The 17,015-nt window shown below is 37.7% G+C and overlaps 1 protein-coding gene across 5 annotated transcripts in view; it reads left to right on the plus strand.

Annotated features, from left to right (window-relative positions):
• USP22 (ubiquitin specific peptidase 22) overlaps positions 1-17,015 on the plus strand; it is a 110,576-nt gene that overhangs the window by 71,249 nt on the left and 22,312 nt on the right. For all 5 annotated transcript variants that reach the window (XM_062588397.1, XM_062588398.1, XM_062588394.1 and 2 more), the window contains one exon: positions 10,913-11,082. In XM_062588397.1, the coding sequence (XP_062444381.1) occupies positions 10,913-11,082 (170 nt within the window). The remainder of the gene's footprint in view (positions 1-10,912; positions 11,083-17,015) is intronic.

The raw sequence follows: 17,015 nt of genomic DNA on the forward strand, positions 1-17,015 counted from the left end.
CACAGGTTTTGTCATACCCCTGTTAAGTCTTAAAAGGCCATTTGTCTTTTTTCAACAGCACTGTGTTGTTGAGTCATTTCAACTGAGCTGCCATAGCTGTTACTCCTTATTTTGTGATTGTGCCCTTGATTTTTCTTGTGTCCTACTTTGCAATTGTCTTTATTGAACTTAGTTGGTTTCAGAAATTTTCTCCAATTTACCAAGTTGCTTTCAAATTAGTGTTCTATCCTCCAATTATGTTTGCACTCTCTTGATGTAGTTTTCCCCCTCTTGCAAGTGCATTTTATGTGATGTCACTCAAGCTGTGGGATAAAAATCCTGGATGCAATCAGTCTCCCATTAATTGAGAGAGGTAGAGACAGCCTAAATGCTGGAAAAACATTGCTAGTATCTGGATCCACACTAGCTCAATGCAAAGTCAGCTTAGGCTCAGCTAGGCAGCCTGAATGTGCGCAGTGTCAGCTTGGGTCTGTAAACAGTACGAACACGTTGGCGTGGCGCTGTGCCCAAGCTAATGAGCCTTCCAAGAAGTACTGGGGAATGCAGCGCAGAGACACTAAAGCTGGTTCCTTAAAGAGAATAACCACATTTACTTGGTCTGAACTATTTAATCTTTCCTGTACAGAAAGAGTACAGATGTTTTTGCTCTGTGGTGTGGTAAGTCCTGTGAACTAGATCATCCTCTTAGACATGCTGGAGAACAGAATGTATTGCTGCACATAGGACATGCACAACAAACATCTCTTTGAATCTGTCCTAGCATTTTAATGTGGGTTGTTTATGACTACATATTGCTAACTATTCATGTTTCTTTAGATAGTTTAAATAAAAACAAGAGTAAAAGCAAAATAACATTTAATGTTGTGTTAGGACTGGCATTTGAAAAGAATGAATTGGGAAAGTCTGCTGTGAATGCTAAGGTCACTACAAAACTCCCCAATTGCACATAAATATGCCAGAAGTTACTATGCCAAAAGACTTAAGGTTGTCATATGAACCTGAATGAAACGCTTGAGCATGCATTAAAGTCATTATTAGGTTTAATGTGAGATTTTTTTTGTGTGGACAGCAAAACTGGAAAAGGTGAACTGACATGTCACTCACGTTTTTGATATTCTGAAAAGTGGGGAAATGACTCCTAGTTTTCTAAAAGGAAAAAAATCTCAGCCGGGAATGAGTGCCTTAAGAAAAATAGCATCTGCCCAGCTATTAAGGTCCCAGCTTGCTTTCAGTGCATAGGAGATATTTCCTGTCTCTTACATGTTGTTGATTGCTCAGCTATAGAGCAAGTTGCATTTGGCTAATTTCTTTAAATTTACTGACTGACCCATCTTTGCCTCTGGGTGAAGTTGTGTTAATAGGGTAAACTGATTAGTAATGAGGATTAACTCCACTAATGTACAGCAGTGACATGCCAAAACTGAGAACTTCCTGGCTTCTCCTGGTTCATCCATGTAGATAATCTTCGTTTCCTGGTGTCTAATGATACGTACGTATGAGAAGGAATACTGTATTCTGTTGCTTCAGCAGTGAGTGGTTTGCTGTACATACACATATACTTTTTTGCCTCAGTGTATTGTCTTTCCTAGCTGACCTCCAGGATTTTTTTATTGGAAATAGTCAGGGACAGTTTCCTTTTGTGTACACAAGCAAACTTTTTTTCTATTGAGCAATCTGTTATTTCAGCAGTAGTAGAAAAAAAATGCAGCGATCTGGAATCCCTTTCCAGAACTTGGAAGGTTGAAGATGGATTTTTTTGTTGTTGTTGTTAAAATGCACACGTTTCCTGCGCAGAATGGTCTAGGTGACCCTGCTTGATCAGAGGGGTTGGACTAGATGATCTTCAGAGGTCTCTTCCAACCTCAACCATTCTGTGATTTTTTTTTTTTCCCCCCAAGATACATTTTCTTCCCCGAATGTCCTTTCTGATGTGATTACATTTGTCTGTTTAGGAGTGGCTAAAATTGTAGTTTATGGTACAATCTGTAATGTAACAGGTCTAAAATAGTCCTCTAATTTATATTCTCTTTATTAACAGTAGCTGTTCTTCATGGTCTTCTACTGATTAGTTCTCCTTCTGCTGTCTTACACATTTTAAATCAATTTTCTTATGTGCTTTGGCTCTTTTGTTGAGATTTACTGGGGGGTGAGGTGGGGTGAGGGACACTCCAAAGTTAGGTAAACGGGTGTAAGAAAAACAACAAAAAAAAGTTTGTGTTTGCTGCTACTGTGGACCTCATCAAATATGGTTAAAAGCTTGCTTTCTGTTCTAATCCAGTGCACTGTAAAATGGACTTACTCAGCTTGTGGTCCACCTGGATGGTATGTGCACAAATCAGTTATTTACAACAAAATGTGTGGGAATGCATATGTGTGTATAGTAGTGCTTCTGGATGAAAACTGCTGGCTTTTAATTTGACTTCTGTCACTACTTAGTAAAAATGTTTGTTTATAATTACAAATTTGGATTTTTCTTCCTGTTTTAAAAATGATATTTATCTAAATGCAAAGTACACTTATCATGCTTCCAGTCTTCCAAACTGCAGGATTCAGCATGGCCTATAGATATTTATATATACATACATATACGTGTGTGTGTGTATATATATACGTACACATACATACAATGTGTATTTGTATAGTATATATTTCTCTGTAAGATATAGATGGAACATTTGTGATTCAAATTTCCACTTTTTCCTAAATTGAGAAGTGCTGCTCTAGAGCACTAATCTGACTTGTGATTTAAAAGGCTTATGTTAAAAGTCAAATTGCAGCAGAAGCATTAGTGACGTTCTTGAGGTTGTGCCTCTTGATGATCGAATATCATCAAGAGGCGAGTTGGTAAGGTAGGTGGTAATAGTAGTATAGCTTAGAAAAGATGGTTCGTTTCAGAACGGATTTACAGTCATTAAAAAGTGGAACAGTAAGTAACCTGGCAGCCTTGGATAACTGAAGAAAAGGAGCCAAGTCAGAAAAATAAACACAGTGAAACTTGAGCATATTTTCACCTGGTTTAGCAGTAACCGAAAAGGGAAAGATTATTGCCCTGAGTGCTCATTCTCATTTCTTTGATCTGTCATGTAATCTCTCATTAAGTGGTTCCATCAAAATTAGTAATCTGAATCAATTCAGTAAATCAGTTCAGAGAGTGTTTACCCAAGCAGTTTTGCAAGCTTATCTGATGGGGGAGGGAGGAGGGTTTTTTTTTTGTTTTTTTTTGTTTTTTTTTTTTTTTTTTTTTTTAACCAAAGAGGATGGTAATAAGGAGTGCAGGAACAAGGAATAGTTTGTAACTCCTTATGCTGATCAGCTGCAGAACAGACTGGCAGGATGTATTTGACAAGGAGGAGCCACTGGTGACTTGGGAAGACAGTTTTGGTGGGAGGTAGAGGTGTTTAGCCTGCTGAATGAGAGAGGGTCAAGGCAAGGAGGAGACTGTGATGGCAAGAGACCTGGAGCTGTAGCTTCAGTGTCCTTAAGTTACACAATTAGCTGACCTGATCTTGCAGTTCACTGCTGTTCACAGTGTTTCTGCAGCATTTCTGGCTGGGTAGTAGTGCACCTTCTCTTTTGAAAAGCAATTGGAGTTTGTGATTTCTGTGTTCAAATTCCACTCAGAAGAAAACTGTCCTCTGCTGTGTTAGCTTTTTGCCTGTTTTCATGGGACAAGCTGAGGAGCACTGGATGTGGTACATTATCATCAGCAGAATTGGTCCTATTGATTAATTTTGTGAATCTGTGACTACTTCTGTAAAATAGCTTGGAAAATTCATATGCTTTTTTTATATGTGTATGTGCGTATGGATGTATGTATCTTTTGGAGTGATTGGATTTGGGAGTTCTGTATTTCGGACTTAAACTCTTAAGTTAACTTAAACTCCATATTTATGTTCTTCTAAACAGTAATAAGGTTTTTCATATACGCCTTCACTTGCCAACCAGATATGAGTTCTGCAGCCTACAAGCAGCCACTGCTTCCAAAATTTTTACTGCAATTTTTCAAGCAGGTAAACTAATTGTGGCAGAATGAATTAATTTTCTATGAACCTAATTGCAGCTCGAGCAGGTAGCTGAAACTCTACAAGCACGTTAATCTAGAGCAGCAAAATAAATTTTGATTAACACTGTAAACCATGAAACTTGGAGATAATGGCTCTAATATGCTGATGACCAACAGAAATGAAGAAATGTTTTTTCTTCAGTCAGGGAGGTATCAAGGAGAATAGCTGCTGATCCTTCAAGAACAAAAAGCTCTGGGATCCTAAGAACAAATATTTGTTAAATTTTGTCTTCCTGTCTCACATATGCAGTTTTCTTTAGTGAAAGAAAGGGAGTTGAGTAAGTCTTAGATGAGCTTTAACCAACAATAAGAGAGAAATGATCTGTTATACCCAAGACTTTATTAATAAATTAGAAACTAACAATGCTAGTTAAAAGATCCTCTAATGTGTAGGCGGTTTCTTAGTGTTTATATCAAGCTCTTTCCAAAAAAAAAAAAAAAAAAGTAAAAATAGTATTTGAGTAACTAAGAACAGGCTTAGAAATACAAATGGAGAAGGATAGAGGGCCATCCTGACTTGAATGTTCTAGGATCCACTTATATTTTGAATGATGAAGATTGATTGCCTAATATTTTTCTTTTCTAATAGTAAATTAATAATGTAAATGTATTTAAAATCCTTCTTTGAATCTTTGTAAATTCTTTTCTTCCGTATGTTATGACTGCAAGTTTAGTGAAATTCAACTATGTATGAAATGCTGTTGTGTTAGTCGTAGAACTGTTGATGTGCTGCTTTTCTTTGTTTCATTAGCTGTTAAAGTGTATGTGAAAGGGGAGGGAAAAAACTCTGAACATTTCATATGCTTCTCTTCTGTATATGCTTCTCTTACAGGCACCATGGGACTAAAGCCCATGGGACTTAACTCAAAAACCTCCTGGTTGCTGCAGGCTCTCTCCTAGCAAAGCATTACGGTGTAGGCCACTGACTGGTGTTTCGGTTCAGCTATAGACAAGATCACAAAGATATTTTCTATCTTTCTCTGCTGTTCATCAAAGCCTTTTGAGGTCTGTGTTACTTTTAAAGCGCAGTTCTCACCTGGTTCTTCTTTTCTAGAAGTTACTTGACTTAGTTAGAAGTAATGACAGTAAGAAGTAGTATCTGTGCAAGCTAGAATAGGGCCAAAATATTTCTATGGCATGCATTTGCCTGGCAAAGAAATCTTCTAAATGCTCAAAAAGTATTTAAAAAAAATCAAAATTGAAGTTTATTGCTTACCAGTTCGTAGTTTTACTAGAGCTAATTAGTTTTGTAGTATTGAAAAGGAAAGTTTCTCTTGATGATAACTTTTTGAAATACAAAGAAGGTATAATACAAAATTACTGTGGCTTATCATTGAAGGAATGAATTCCTGTCTTTACCTTGTCTTATAAGTATTGAAAAAAGTATAAGATATGGTTGACAGAACTCAGATGAATTTCAAAGTAACTTACGGGAATTTTCATGTCAAAAACTTCCTATTATAGTATAAACCTAGAATCTAGTAAAACCATTTCTTTACGTTCTTTAAGAATAAATAAAAGAATTTCACTCTTTACATACTGTGAAGCAAAGTTATATCATTGAATTCAGAGAGTGTTATAACTTTTACCTTTATGGAAATTCAGCTTGTGTTCAAACCCTTTATTTTTCCTTTACAGCAGATTGCTTATTGAAGTAAATAAAGACATTCAAATGTTAACTTAGTATTCAAGCACACAATTTTTGAATTTTTTTCTTTGACAAAAGTTTGTGTAGGTCCTTCTGAATCTATCATCAAACTAAATTAATTCCTTAGTCTGTCATCCGTAAGTCTGGTCTGCTTGAAAAATATTCTGTAAAAAACTCTGAAAAATCCTTTTCTAAGTTAACATTGCTCAGTAGTCCTCCTTCTATGTGTACTGTTCCAGTGTGTTCAGAGTTCTTTCTGACTTTACCTGTCTGAAACACTCAGTTGATACTTCACATGCAAAGAGGAAAAAATAATTATCCAATTAAGATGCTGAACTGGAATTCAGGAAAACAACTTGATGTTGTCTGCCTTGCCACAGCTCTTCTGTGTGTTATTGGGCCAGCACTGGCCGTTTTGCAGGGCCTTGGTATTCCGTTTTACACATCACGGGAACGCACTCATAGCGTCTGCCTGGAAAATACAGTGCGGTGGGGGGGAAACCTAGAAAACATTCAGCTGTTCCTCTGGGGCCAGAAAGGTCTCTACAGTCACATGCACTTTTCATGCAGCCCCTCAGAAAGGATGCTCCAACTTAAGCAGTGTAGAATCAAATTCACTAAAACTGAACAGTTATTTTTTGATATCTCACGTAGCCATTAGTGTCACAATGTCATACTTTTTCCAGTGTAGGCTTGTAATTTCAAGTACTTGCACACTGCTGCTTTTCTGAAGTGAATGAATATGGTTCTTTTCTCCCTTCCTCCCCTCCCCCCAAGAGAGCATCTTTCGAGAATAATTGTTATCCGTAATCATATTAGCAGAGATTCTGCTGTTTCAGGCATGCTGGAACATAGTAAGTGGGGCAGTCATGTGTTGGTCGGGCTGGGACTGACATTTGTAACAAATGTACCCACTAATGCGTGGTCTGTACCTGAAACTTGAGAGCTGAAAGAGAAATTGTTTTTAGTTTAGTTTCTGAAAAGTAGGATAGTCTTCCCTTGAAATACACTTTCAGGAAGGTGAACTATAACAATGAGAATTTTTATTGTGTGAACAAACAATGAAAAAATAAACGTGTTCTAGAAATCTTCATTGCCGTGCTGCACTGTTTATTTCCAAGGGCTATGTTAAACTTGCTCTCTCGATATTTCACCAAGCACTTCCTCAGCTTGCCTAACTTCCTGATGCTGCCTGAATGAGCTTCATGGAAACACTGACACCAGATGGAGAATCAGGAGGAGGAGGCAAAAAAAATTGCTTTAAAATGCTGCCAAACAATGGTTATCATATAAAGGATCTCAAGATGGTTGAGCTTTAGTGCATCTAACTGGTTTCTCATTGTCTTGCAGAACTCAGTTGTATTGGATAATGACTGTGTTTCTGCTTTCAGTTTATTCAAATGACTCACGGGTTTCTGCATGGTAATATTTGTTCAGACTGGTCTGCGTTCAGTTCTTTGGATCCCAACCCCAAGCCTCGTTTCAGCTCGCAGAGACAAGCTTGCCTACCCTCCAGGCGGGCAAATTAGATGCCTGATTGGGTTTGCTAACTTTTCTATTCATGTGTGGTCCTCTCATTTCCCTCCCCCATCTCTTGCTAATTCTTCTTAATATTTGTACAATCACAGTTCAGAGTAGTGGAATTTCCTTATCTTGTTTGGTTTTTCTCATCTCGCCTGTGTGGGTGGACTTGCAGAACCAGTGTTCTAGAGCTCCCTGCAGCATGACGACTGTAGCTGCCCAGCATCGCAGCTCTGTTACTCTGCATTTAAGAACAAAAGCAAAACAATTAGCAGCAGCGGACTGAAGAACTGAAGTTGACAAAGGTAAGCTATCTGCTTAGAACCTGATTTTGAGAACAAAAGGAAAGGGAATTTCGTAGATTCAGTTACCTATGCTCAAGGCATTGCAGAAGTAGATTTGCTGCTTTGCCTGGACCCCGCCTGTCCAACATGTGACAGGATGAGAATGGTGGTCCTACACCATGCATGGTGATTAAAGAGTATTCTCTCTTTTATGATTATATCACATGTGATGATTTTGGCTTAATAGTGATACTAATTTATTTCCATTTTTTCTTTAATAAAGTTAAGAAGGAAAGCAGTGCTTTTATGCAAAATACACTTACCACAAAAGTGCGTACCTGCTTAGAGAATATATTAGATATCTCACTGGTTGCTCTTGTTCATCTCAGAAACAGTTTGCTACAAACTTAAATAGAAATAAAGCCATGATATTTTAAAATACAGCAGAAATCTGCATGGTAGCACAGCCTTATTACTAACGGCTGGATCCTGTTGACAGTCCTTATAAAATCTCCTTCTCCTTCATGCTAATACTGTCCAGTGATTAGATGACAAAGGAGCCAATTGTTCCTGCTAGCAGAAGTGGACGGCTGCATTTGAAGTTTTTGCACTTTATTTTTCTGATCTTAATTTGCAGCCCACATGTTGCCATGATCACTATTGCAGTTAGATATTGCCAGGTTCTGTTGATGGAGAAGGGGGTAGATGTAGCAGGCACAACTTCTTTACACTCTTAATGTTTTATTGGCTTGAATGCTGTATAGGCTTTAATTTTAGCCTCTCCTCTCTCCAGCAAAACTTGGTTTTGTTTCAGGAGTTACGTACAAAGGAATGCTTTGAGCTGAGTTCTGTCAGCTCTTCAGTTTATGTACATCAGGTTTTTTTCCATGGTCAAGATGCTGTAATTGATAGTTACTCAGTAGCTTAGGTATTCTTCAATGCGTTGTACCTGTTACATTTTGGATGACAGTCTAAAAGAGGGCATAGCAGCTGCAGTTGTTACTCCCTCGAGGATAAAATTGATGTGTGCTTCTCTGCCTTTCTTCTTCCCCAGCCAAGTAAGTTCTCATCTTTTGCTACATATACCATTTTCTTATTTTTATTAGGGTTTGGAGTATTCACATTTCGACCTCATCTGTTTTGCAGGTTACTTTACCTCAGTTCAGTCAAGTGAAGTCATACGGTATGAAGCACTCCATTTAAACCTATGGAAAACTGGCACCAAAAGATCATGCATGTAAAGTGTTAACCAAGAGGGCCCTCTGAGTTTGACTCCTGTAACTAGTCTTCTGGTGACAACTTTGAGGAGGATTGATTCTTGTGGTCACAGGGAAACAAGGTCCAGCCACAGGCATGTAATAACTGATGCTTAATAAATGATTCTAAAAAACTGGCTTTACGTGTTTGCTTTACTTGTGATTGCTTAATGAGATACCAAAAAGAAAGCTGTTAGGATGAGTCTCTAGAGGTAATACCTTTTTTTCCACTAGTTTCTGCAGTGCACAGACTGGTGTTGAATCCCACCACTAACTAAAGGGATCAAGATTTCCTGGGAGAAATGGAGAAAAACTTTTCTGCGTCTCAGAATACTCTGGTGCATCACAGGCATGCCCAGGGAGTCTCATAAGCTTCTGTTTGCACAGAGTATGATTTAAATGGAAATTGCTGGAAAGAGGTTTGCAGTAAGGTCTGACCCAACATTATTTCTCTGCTTGCAGGGCATGAACAGCTTTCTGTTGTGACATTGGATACAGAGACATGTAGACGGGGTAGGGGTGGGGGGGGTTGAAATAGGATTGTGTATGAAACTGAAGCGTCACACTGTATTTCAGGCTGCTACGACAAATTAACTGTTTAACACTTCACTGATGTTGTGCATACATTTGTTGCCTGCATGAAAAGAGAGCAAATGATTGCAATGAGCTTCCTTCCTAGTAGAAGTTACTGTAATGTAAATGAGAAGCTTTCTTCTGCGCTTTGGAGTAAACGGAAGCAACAGGAAGCCATTGGAAGGAAGACAGTTTTACGTTAGATATGGGAATGATAATTTAAGAGGACTCTGTGTCTGTCACCTAATGCTCACTATGCAGTTGAAGGTGATAAAGCGCTGTTCTCTCCCGTAGCCTAGCAACTGCACCACACCTCCTCCTACCCAAAGATGCTAAAGAGCCTTTTGAGCACTATCTGGTGTACTGCAAGGGAACTGCAGCAGTTGTAACTGCCTCAGCATTGCCTGCTGATTTCTGCCCCCTCCCTCCCTGCCATGGAATGGCAAGGAATTTTTTTCTCAAACAAGAAATCCCATTTTTCATTCACAGTTTGCATAGTAATCTCATTTATATTACAGAAGAGGACTGTGTTAGTTTTAATAAGAAAATTGTGTATGTATTTGAGTCTTTCTCTTGTTTTATGGTAAGCTGTTGATTTAGAAATAAGCTTTTTTGTCCATGTGATGCTCCTTCTAGTTAGCGCCCCTGTATGATGGTAGCTATGTTGACATTTTGGAAGAATTCTCAAGGATTTGAGCATGTTTTTCTTCTCACTTAGACTTTGCAAATGACTGAAAAGCTTTCCCCACTTCTAACCTCTCTTCTGTTGTGCAACAAAAGAGATTTCCTTTAAGCATCTTGGTTTCCAAGCACAAGAAATCATCTCTGGGTATTACTGAACACAGGCTTAAGGTGTGATGAATCCTCTTATGCCAAGTTGAATTTTGTGATGTGTACTGTAGATTAATGTTTAACTTAGCTAAAACAAATCAGTGAGACTAGCAGTGTTCAGAGTTTCTTGTTAGACTTGTTTTGTTTGGATCTCAGGTTGTGCACAAAAAAGGGGTGCACTAGGTCTGCATTGGATCTCACAGCCTGACTTTGTTCTGCCACCGTCAAGGCTATTTCCTTAATTGCTTGTCTTAGAACGATGATTGTTATTGCATTATAGCAGTAAAAACCCTTATTCTCCTTCAGTGACCTGCATGAGGGAAGACTTTTAAAATATCTGAGTGTTTACTTATTTATGCGTTTATATCAAGCCATATTGATCTATCAGTTGTCCCTGCACTTTAGTAACAGCATGGGGAGAGGGGATGTTTCTGGTGATGTATGGTTAAACCACTATTGCAAAAATAATACTATTGGTGTTGCTGTACTTGGAGTTTTATGTTCTTCCAGGAATTTAAAACAGAAATCCTAGTGCAATTTAGAAAGTTTGTGGCAGCACTTGAGTATGTCAAAACCAATAGTCTATCTAAAACAATATAAAACTGTACTTGGAGCACTGCCTACACTATAAATCTCTGACAGTATTCTAAAAACTATATAAAAATGCAAATAACAAATACAGCATTTTGTTAACTTGATAATGCTTATGCATCTCCTCCCCCTTCTGTCTTTATAGGTCTACGAGGGCTAATCAATCTTGGGAACACATGTTTTATGAACTGTATTGTCCAGGCACTTACCCACACTCCACTGCTGCGAGATTTCTTCCTCTCCGACAGGCACAAATGTGAAATGCAAAGCCCCAGCTCATGTCTGGTCTGTGAAATGTCTACGCTTTTTCAGGAGGTGAGTCTATTTGCCACCATAGGTGCATTTTTCCACAGATGTTTGCTGTTTCTTACTTAAAGAGAAATTGTATTCTATTTGCAAATACAGAGGGATAGCAAATTCTGTTTGCACTTGAAGGTGGCAAAGCAGAGCAGTAAAGACTGAGTAAGACTATATTGTCAAAAATACGTGATTGCTGAAAATGAAACTGTTCGTCTTTTAAGTCCTATACTTAAGTCACCCTTGTTTAGGCAGAGCCAGTATTGAAATAATTACCGTGCGGTCTACTCTTCTGAGACTGATCTGCAATCCTTAGTCTTAAAGCTGAGTATGTGCTTTAATTAAAGGTGCAAGTTTTAACTGGAAAATATGTCACAGGCTCTTCTGATGGTAATGGGAGTAAGAATAAAGTAATAGCATATAGCCTTGTGGTTTAAGGCACTGGATTATGTAGGTCTGTATAAATATTTTAAAGATCTTGATTCAGTGTTTTTTAACAGGAAAAAAACATCTTTGCTATCTTCTTATGCGGAAACACATTAATGGGCAGGAGGATGTAGAAAAGTGAGTGTGTTGGTACAGTTACGTACATCGTATATATGAAGTACTGTTCTTTCCCTTTTTTCGCTCAGGTGACTGGCATAGCATTGTGTCATTCTCTTTAGGTCTCATCTGTGCCGTGTATGACAGGCATGGTCTTTTCCTTGATAAATAGTAAGAGAGTCTTACTAACTATCTTAGTTCCACATGAGTAAGGACTACATGGTTAGATGTGCACTTCTGGGTTTTAAGATTTTAAAGTAGCTGGAGAGGTCTGTTTGCAGAGCTTGTCTTTTGCCTATATACTGCCATGGAAGTTCACATAAACTGGGGCCAACCTAAATAATCTTTACCTTTTTTTGTGTGCTTTTCAATTTGATTTTACTTCTGTGCCTTGTACCCCAGATATGATTCTTTTTGGTCATTGCATGTGGGTTAAATGCAGGCAAAAGGTAAAAGTCCTCCTTAGACATTTCAGTACAAAGTTATTTTCTGATCATACTTAGCACTCATGTCAATTTGCATTTTTCATGCTGCTTATCATTCATTAGTTATATGTTACACTTCTTGTTTTTGGATTTATTTTTCAATTATTCCCCAGTCTGTCAGAACAGAAGGTAAAAAAAAATTAACGGCAAGCATACCAAAAGGTAGCAGCTGCAGGGTGATTCAAACCAGATGTGGAGATAAATGGGGAAATATCACTCTGCCTAGACTTAAAAAAAAAAAAAAAAAAAAAAAAAAAAGTATAGAAATACCATTTTCTTTAGACTATTAATATAGAAATTTATTTGTTTTAAAAAATAATATGAAAAATAAAGGTACTGTTAAAATATTGAGCAACTTTTGATACATTTTCATCAGATTACGATGTAAACTCTCAGCCCAGTGGTTATAAAATATCTCTGCCTTCTGTTAGCACATACACATTAAAAAAAAAAAAGCTTGGGAAAGGAGGAAATGGGTATTATATTACAGATTGAGGGGCTGGGGAAAAAGATCAAGGCTGTCTAGGCAATGAACTTTGTGTTTCTGTGTATGGAGCCCTGTTGACAGCCTAGGATGCCTTTTGTTAGACTCTGTACAAGCATATTATAAAGAATGGGCTTTGCTGGGCTCCATACAGTCACATAATAAGCTATCCAAAGTGGGGCTAAAATGCAGGGTTCACATTAATTTCAATTCATACACACACACACAACCTTGGAAATCTCTGCCTTTATTTTCATCTGATCAAAATTTCTGCTCACATTTATGTGAGTTCTGGTAGCTAATGTTGTGGAAGATTAGGATATGTGAATGAGCATAGGGCCATTTCTGTGATATCAGACAATGCAGATAGCACTATAGAAGTCTGTTTCCTTTTTTCATGTTAAAATATTACAACTAAGTGCTGTAGGACAGCAAAAATTACCCAACCTTCTAGAAGTAAAACTTAGAGCTTAATTGTTCACAAACAGAGCTGTAGTGTCCAATCATCCAACTTAAGTATACTTTAACTTGCAAATAGTAAGTACTTTATTATGTTTAAACTCTTTCAGCAAGTTCATTATAAAACTATTTCTCACAGAATTTGAATTTCATCACATTTGTAATTACAACCAATATCCTGCATTTTTGGAATGGACTGATTCTTTCATGTCCAAGCTACATGTATTTGTTATGCTGAAGAGTCCTATGCGGTCTTCCCAGAGACATTATTTGAATGAGGGAGAGCTAACCAGTGGAGATTTCAGTGCTGTGACTTTTAAGAATTCCTCTGTATTGAATTACCTGGGAAAATGGTTCAGATTCTTGTTTTTAGCCAGCTTTCCCACTGGGATTAACTGATGCAGTTATCTCAAGGCATCTTATCCAGTGACAAACGATCGGGGCAAGGGTTAATGTCATCTCTCCTCTGCCCTCCGTTTCTGAAGGTGTGATCTTACACAGATGGAATGCCAGGGGATCCAGTGAATCTCCAGGAGAAAAAGATACTGCTTTGAACATTAAGCAAAACTTACTATACAAAACTGAGTGAATTTTGCTTTTTTTTCTTCTTCTTCTTCAACAGACAACACTTGTCCTATTTTTCTGGTTTAAGATCATTTAGCTATATAGGTTGTGTCAGTGATTTCTTTGTGATAAATAGGAAGCTGTAAAGTTCTTGTACCTTGAAGTAGATTGATGGTGAGTAATGAGTGTCAGATGGCTTTCAGAATTTAGCTCTTGCCTAGTAGCTTTTCTTGCAAACATGCCAAGCGTTGAATCTCTGGTGTTTGTTTTAAAAATATATAACTGCATCAATTAACATTCTCATTTACGCTACTTTAAACTTATTTCTCAAATCATGAAATGAATTATACTGCATAGGAAAAGGAATGAAAAGGATTTGGAAATAGTGGTGAAACTGGGTGGAGATAAGGTAGAACACAGAATCTCTTCACTGAGCCCTTTGGCTGAAGGGGTTTATGTACTGCTGTTTTACCTACTGATATTTTACTTTGGCTTTGCCAATGAGAATTTATTCCAAGATGATCCATACCCTAAGGTTTATCTAAATACTTTACAAAATGACCGTTCAGTAGGGTAGGACCTGTATTCAGTTAGCAGACCTGTATCTCAGTGCACTCCTTGACTGAAATAGTAAGAATACCTGGGAAAATAGGAGAATGCAGTGCATCCACTCAGAAATGTGAAGAACAGAGCCGCCTTCATTCCCATCATTACTCACCCTCACGAGCCTTTGGAGTGCACAGTACAACTACATAGCGAGTTGAGAAGTAAGGACAAAAAGGAAGGAGAATAAGGTCATTTATGGCTTTGATGTCTTAAGATGGTACCTGTTGAAATGACCTGTATATAAAATGTTCAAACAAAGTTGTCTAGAAGGAAAAGGAGTTTAAGGCCCTTTACATAGGCTGAGACTTTACTAGGTGTATCGTACTCTACTTTTCAGGTTTGGCTTGCGTTTAATAAAATCAGGGAACTTCATGCAAGTTAAAGAAGTTTGATACCATGTACTCAAGTGAATCATCTGTGTAGATTTGCATGATGGAATTTTAAGATCTTGCCAACTGTAATGGAAAATAGAGTTTCTGCCTGTTTAGTAAACCCTTTTCTCTAAAATAGGTATGGAACATACAGCATTGAAGCATGTCAGACTTATCCTAGTTTCTTGAAATGTTGCTCTTCGTTAGGAAACCTCTAGTAGATGTTATTTTATCTCGAAAGATGCACATATTCTCCACCCCCTTCATTCACTGTAAATTTTCTCTATGTTTTGAAGTCTTAATTGGAAACCAATTTCTAAGAATACATTTTATCTTTTGAAGTTGGATTGTAGCCTAGGACAGAATTTATGCCTATAAATTCTTTACTACAAAGCCCAGGAAATGTTAAGTTGATATGTATGCAATATAGGGTAAATATATCTCTTTGTTCACAAAATTGGGAAACTTCCCTTGCATGTATTTTTGGCAGGAGGAGGAGAAAGAAGTACAGGTCCCTTTTTTCTATTTCTTTTTTTGTTTTTCCCTCACCTGACTGTAATCTGTATTTTTTTGGTAACAACAGTGTAAAATACAAAGGCAAGAATCTCCTACCTGCCTTATAGATTGTTTCTGTAAGAATCCAAAAGCAAGTCTTTAATTTGGAATATGTGTAAGCGTGGATCTTGTTTTTTCTTTTTTTCCCCCCTGCAACAGCAATTAAGTAGTGTTTTACTAAGCACTTTCTAATTGCATGAACTACTTCTATCCAAATACTCAAAGTAACCAATTAGTACTGCTGAAAAGAATTTTAAACAAAAATTCTGTTAAATTCTGTTTGTAAGGATTGTGCCATTGAAGTATTTTAAAGATGACCTGCAGACAGTTATTTCTATTTACACACTTGAAAGAAAAATTTTCTATAATAGTGATAGAATCAGTCTTCAAAGGGACTTTTTTCCTTTTGATTTTTCTCAGATTTTTGTGGATTGAAACAGTTGTTAGGTTTACCTTTCCAGCAGCAAGGAAATGACAGAGATGAGGTAGATAGTATTTTAACTGGAATATATAAAACTGTCATTGCAAATGACTTTCATTTTGTTTCTGATATACTGGGATTGTGAAGCTGCTTCTTCCCCGTCTATTTAACAGCACTCTTACTTAGGTGTCTTTCCAGTTTCTGTATGAGAACAGCCAGTAATTTGACAATGCTCCTTGTTAGATTCTTCTAATCCTAATGAAGCACTAGAGAATGTAAAATCTGCTGGCAGGTCTAGTGTCTGCAGTGGAGTAATTACAGAGAGTGCTGTTGGTTAAAATGACCAAAGAGCTCTGGGACTAATTGTAAAGAGTGACAGAACAGACGAGTTTTATTGCTGCAGTTCCCTGAATTATGTTGAGCAGCAGCTGCGTCAGCAGATTTCAATTACAATACTGCTGCTCCAGTCCCTTGGTGTCATTCTTGTTGGCATCGGAGTTAACTGTAGAACTTTTTATTTATAGAAGCATTTTGCGTTATTTGGCTGCAGAGGTATATTTTCTTGTTTGGAAAAAAAAAAACAGCTTGTAACAAAGAAATATCTTCTCAAGGAAATGTACTAAAACCTTGTAGGAATCTCTTCAGATGTGAGGACTAGATGAGAAGGTTGTACTTGCCTACCTGTCAAAAGACTTTAAAAAAAAAAAAAAAAAAAAAAAAAAAAGCACAGTACCTGTGTTTGCACTGGTCTAAAATGCTCAGAGACTGGGCAGAAAGTTGAGGGTTGGAAGGGAAGTCCACTTTTTCCACAGCAGTGGGAAATTATATATTGTTTTATTATTTTACTTTATTTTTGTTCTGTATATTTGCTGCCTACTATCTTGTATGTTTGGGAAGAATGACTGAAAATTAACTGCCATCAGTCTGGTAGGGTCTTGGCAAAACCTAATCATGGTGTTGCAGGCACTCTCTACTGGCAGTTACTGTTTTGAAAGGTTGGAGAAGGCAAAAATGCTTCATAAATTTTCACTTGTTGGAAATGAAATGTTACCCCTTTAATACTTAATTAAAAAAAAAAACTCAATGAAGTACCAGTTTGATTGATACGTGTTTGTATATTACCATGGAGAAATTTGCCACTGCAGTTGGTCTATTCTTAGTAGGCTGCAGCCCTGCGATTCCTAATTCAGGTGCAGCCTGAAGCCTGGGCTGTGGCACCCTGCAGGGGCATGTCTCTGCATTGCTGCTGGAGCCAGTAGCATGGTGCAGGAATTTTTGAGTAGATATAGAAATCAGCTTGCTCAAGAAGCAGCTACAAGCTTCACTTTCAGAGCAGGGGTGCCAGAGTTGGCAGCAGAGGAGACAGATTTGAGGGAGAAGGTGGGAGCATAAAAGTTGCAGCAGTAGTCTTTGGATGGAAATGTAGAGGGGAAAGGAAGGGGTTAACCTTCAGCTCAGGGAAG

The sequence above is a fragment of the Rhea pennata genome, chromosome 15 (assembly GCF_028389875.1).
Source record: "Rhea pennata isolate bPtePen1 chromosome 15, bPtePen1.pri, whole genome shotgun sequence".
NCBI lineage: Eukaryota > Metazoa > Chordata > Aves > Rheiformes > Rheidae > Rhea > Rhea pennata.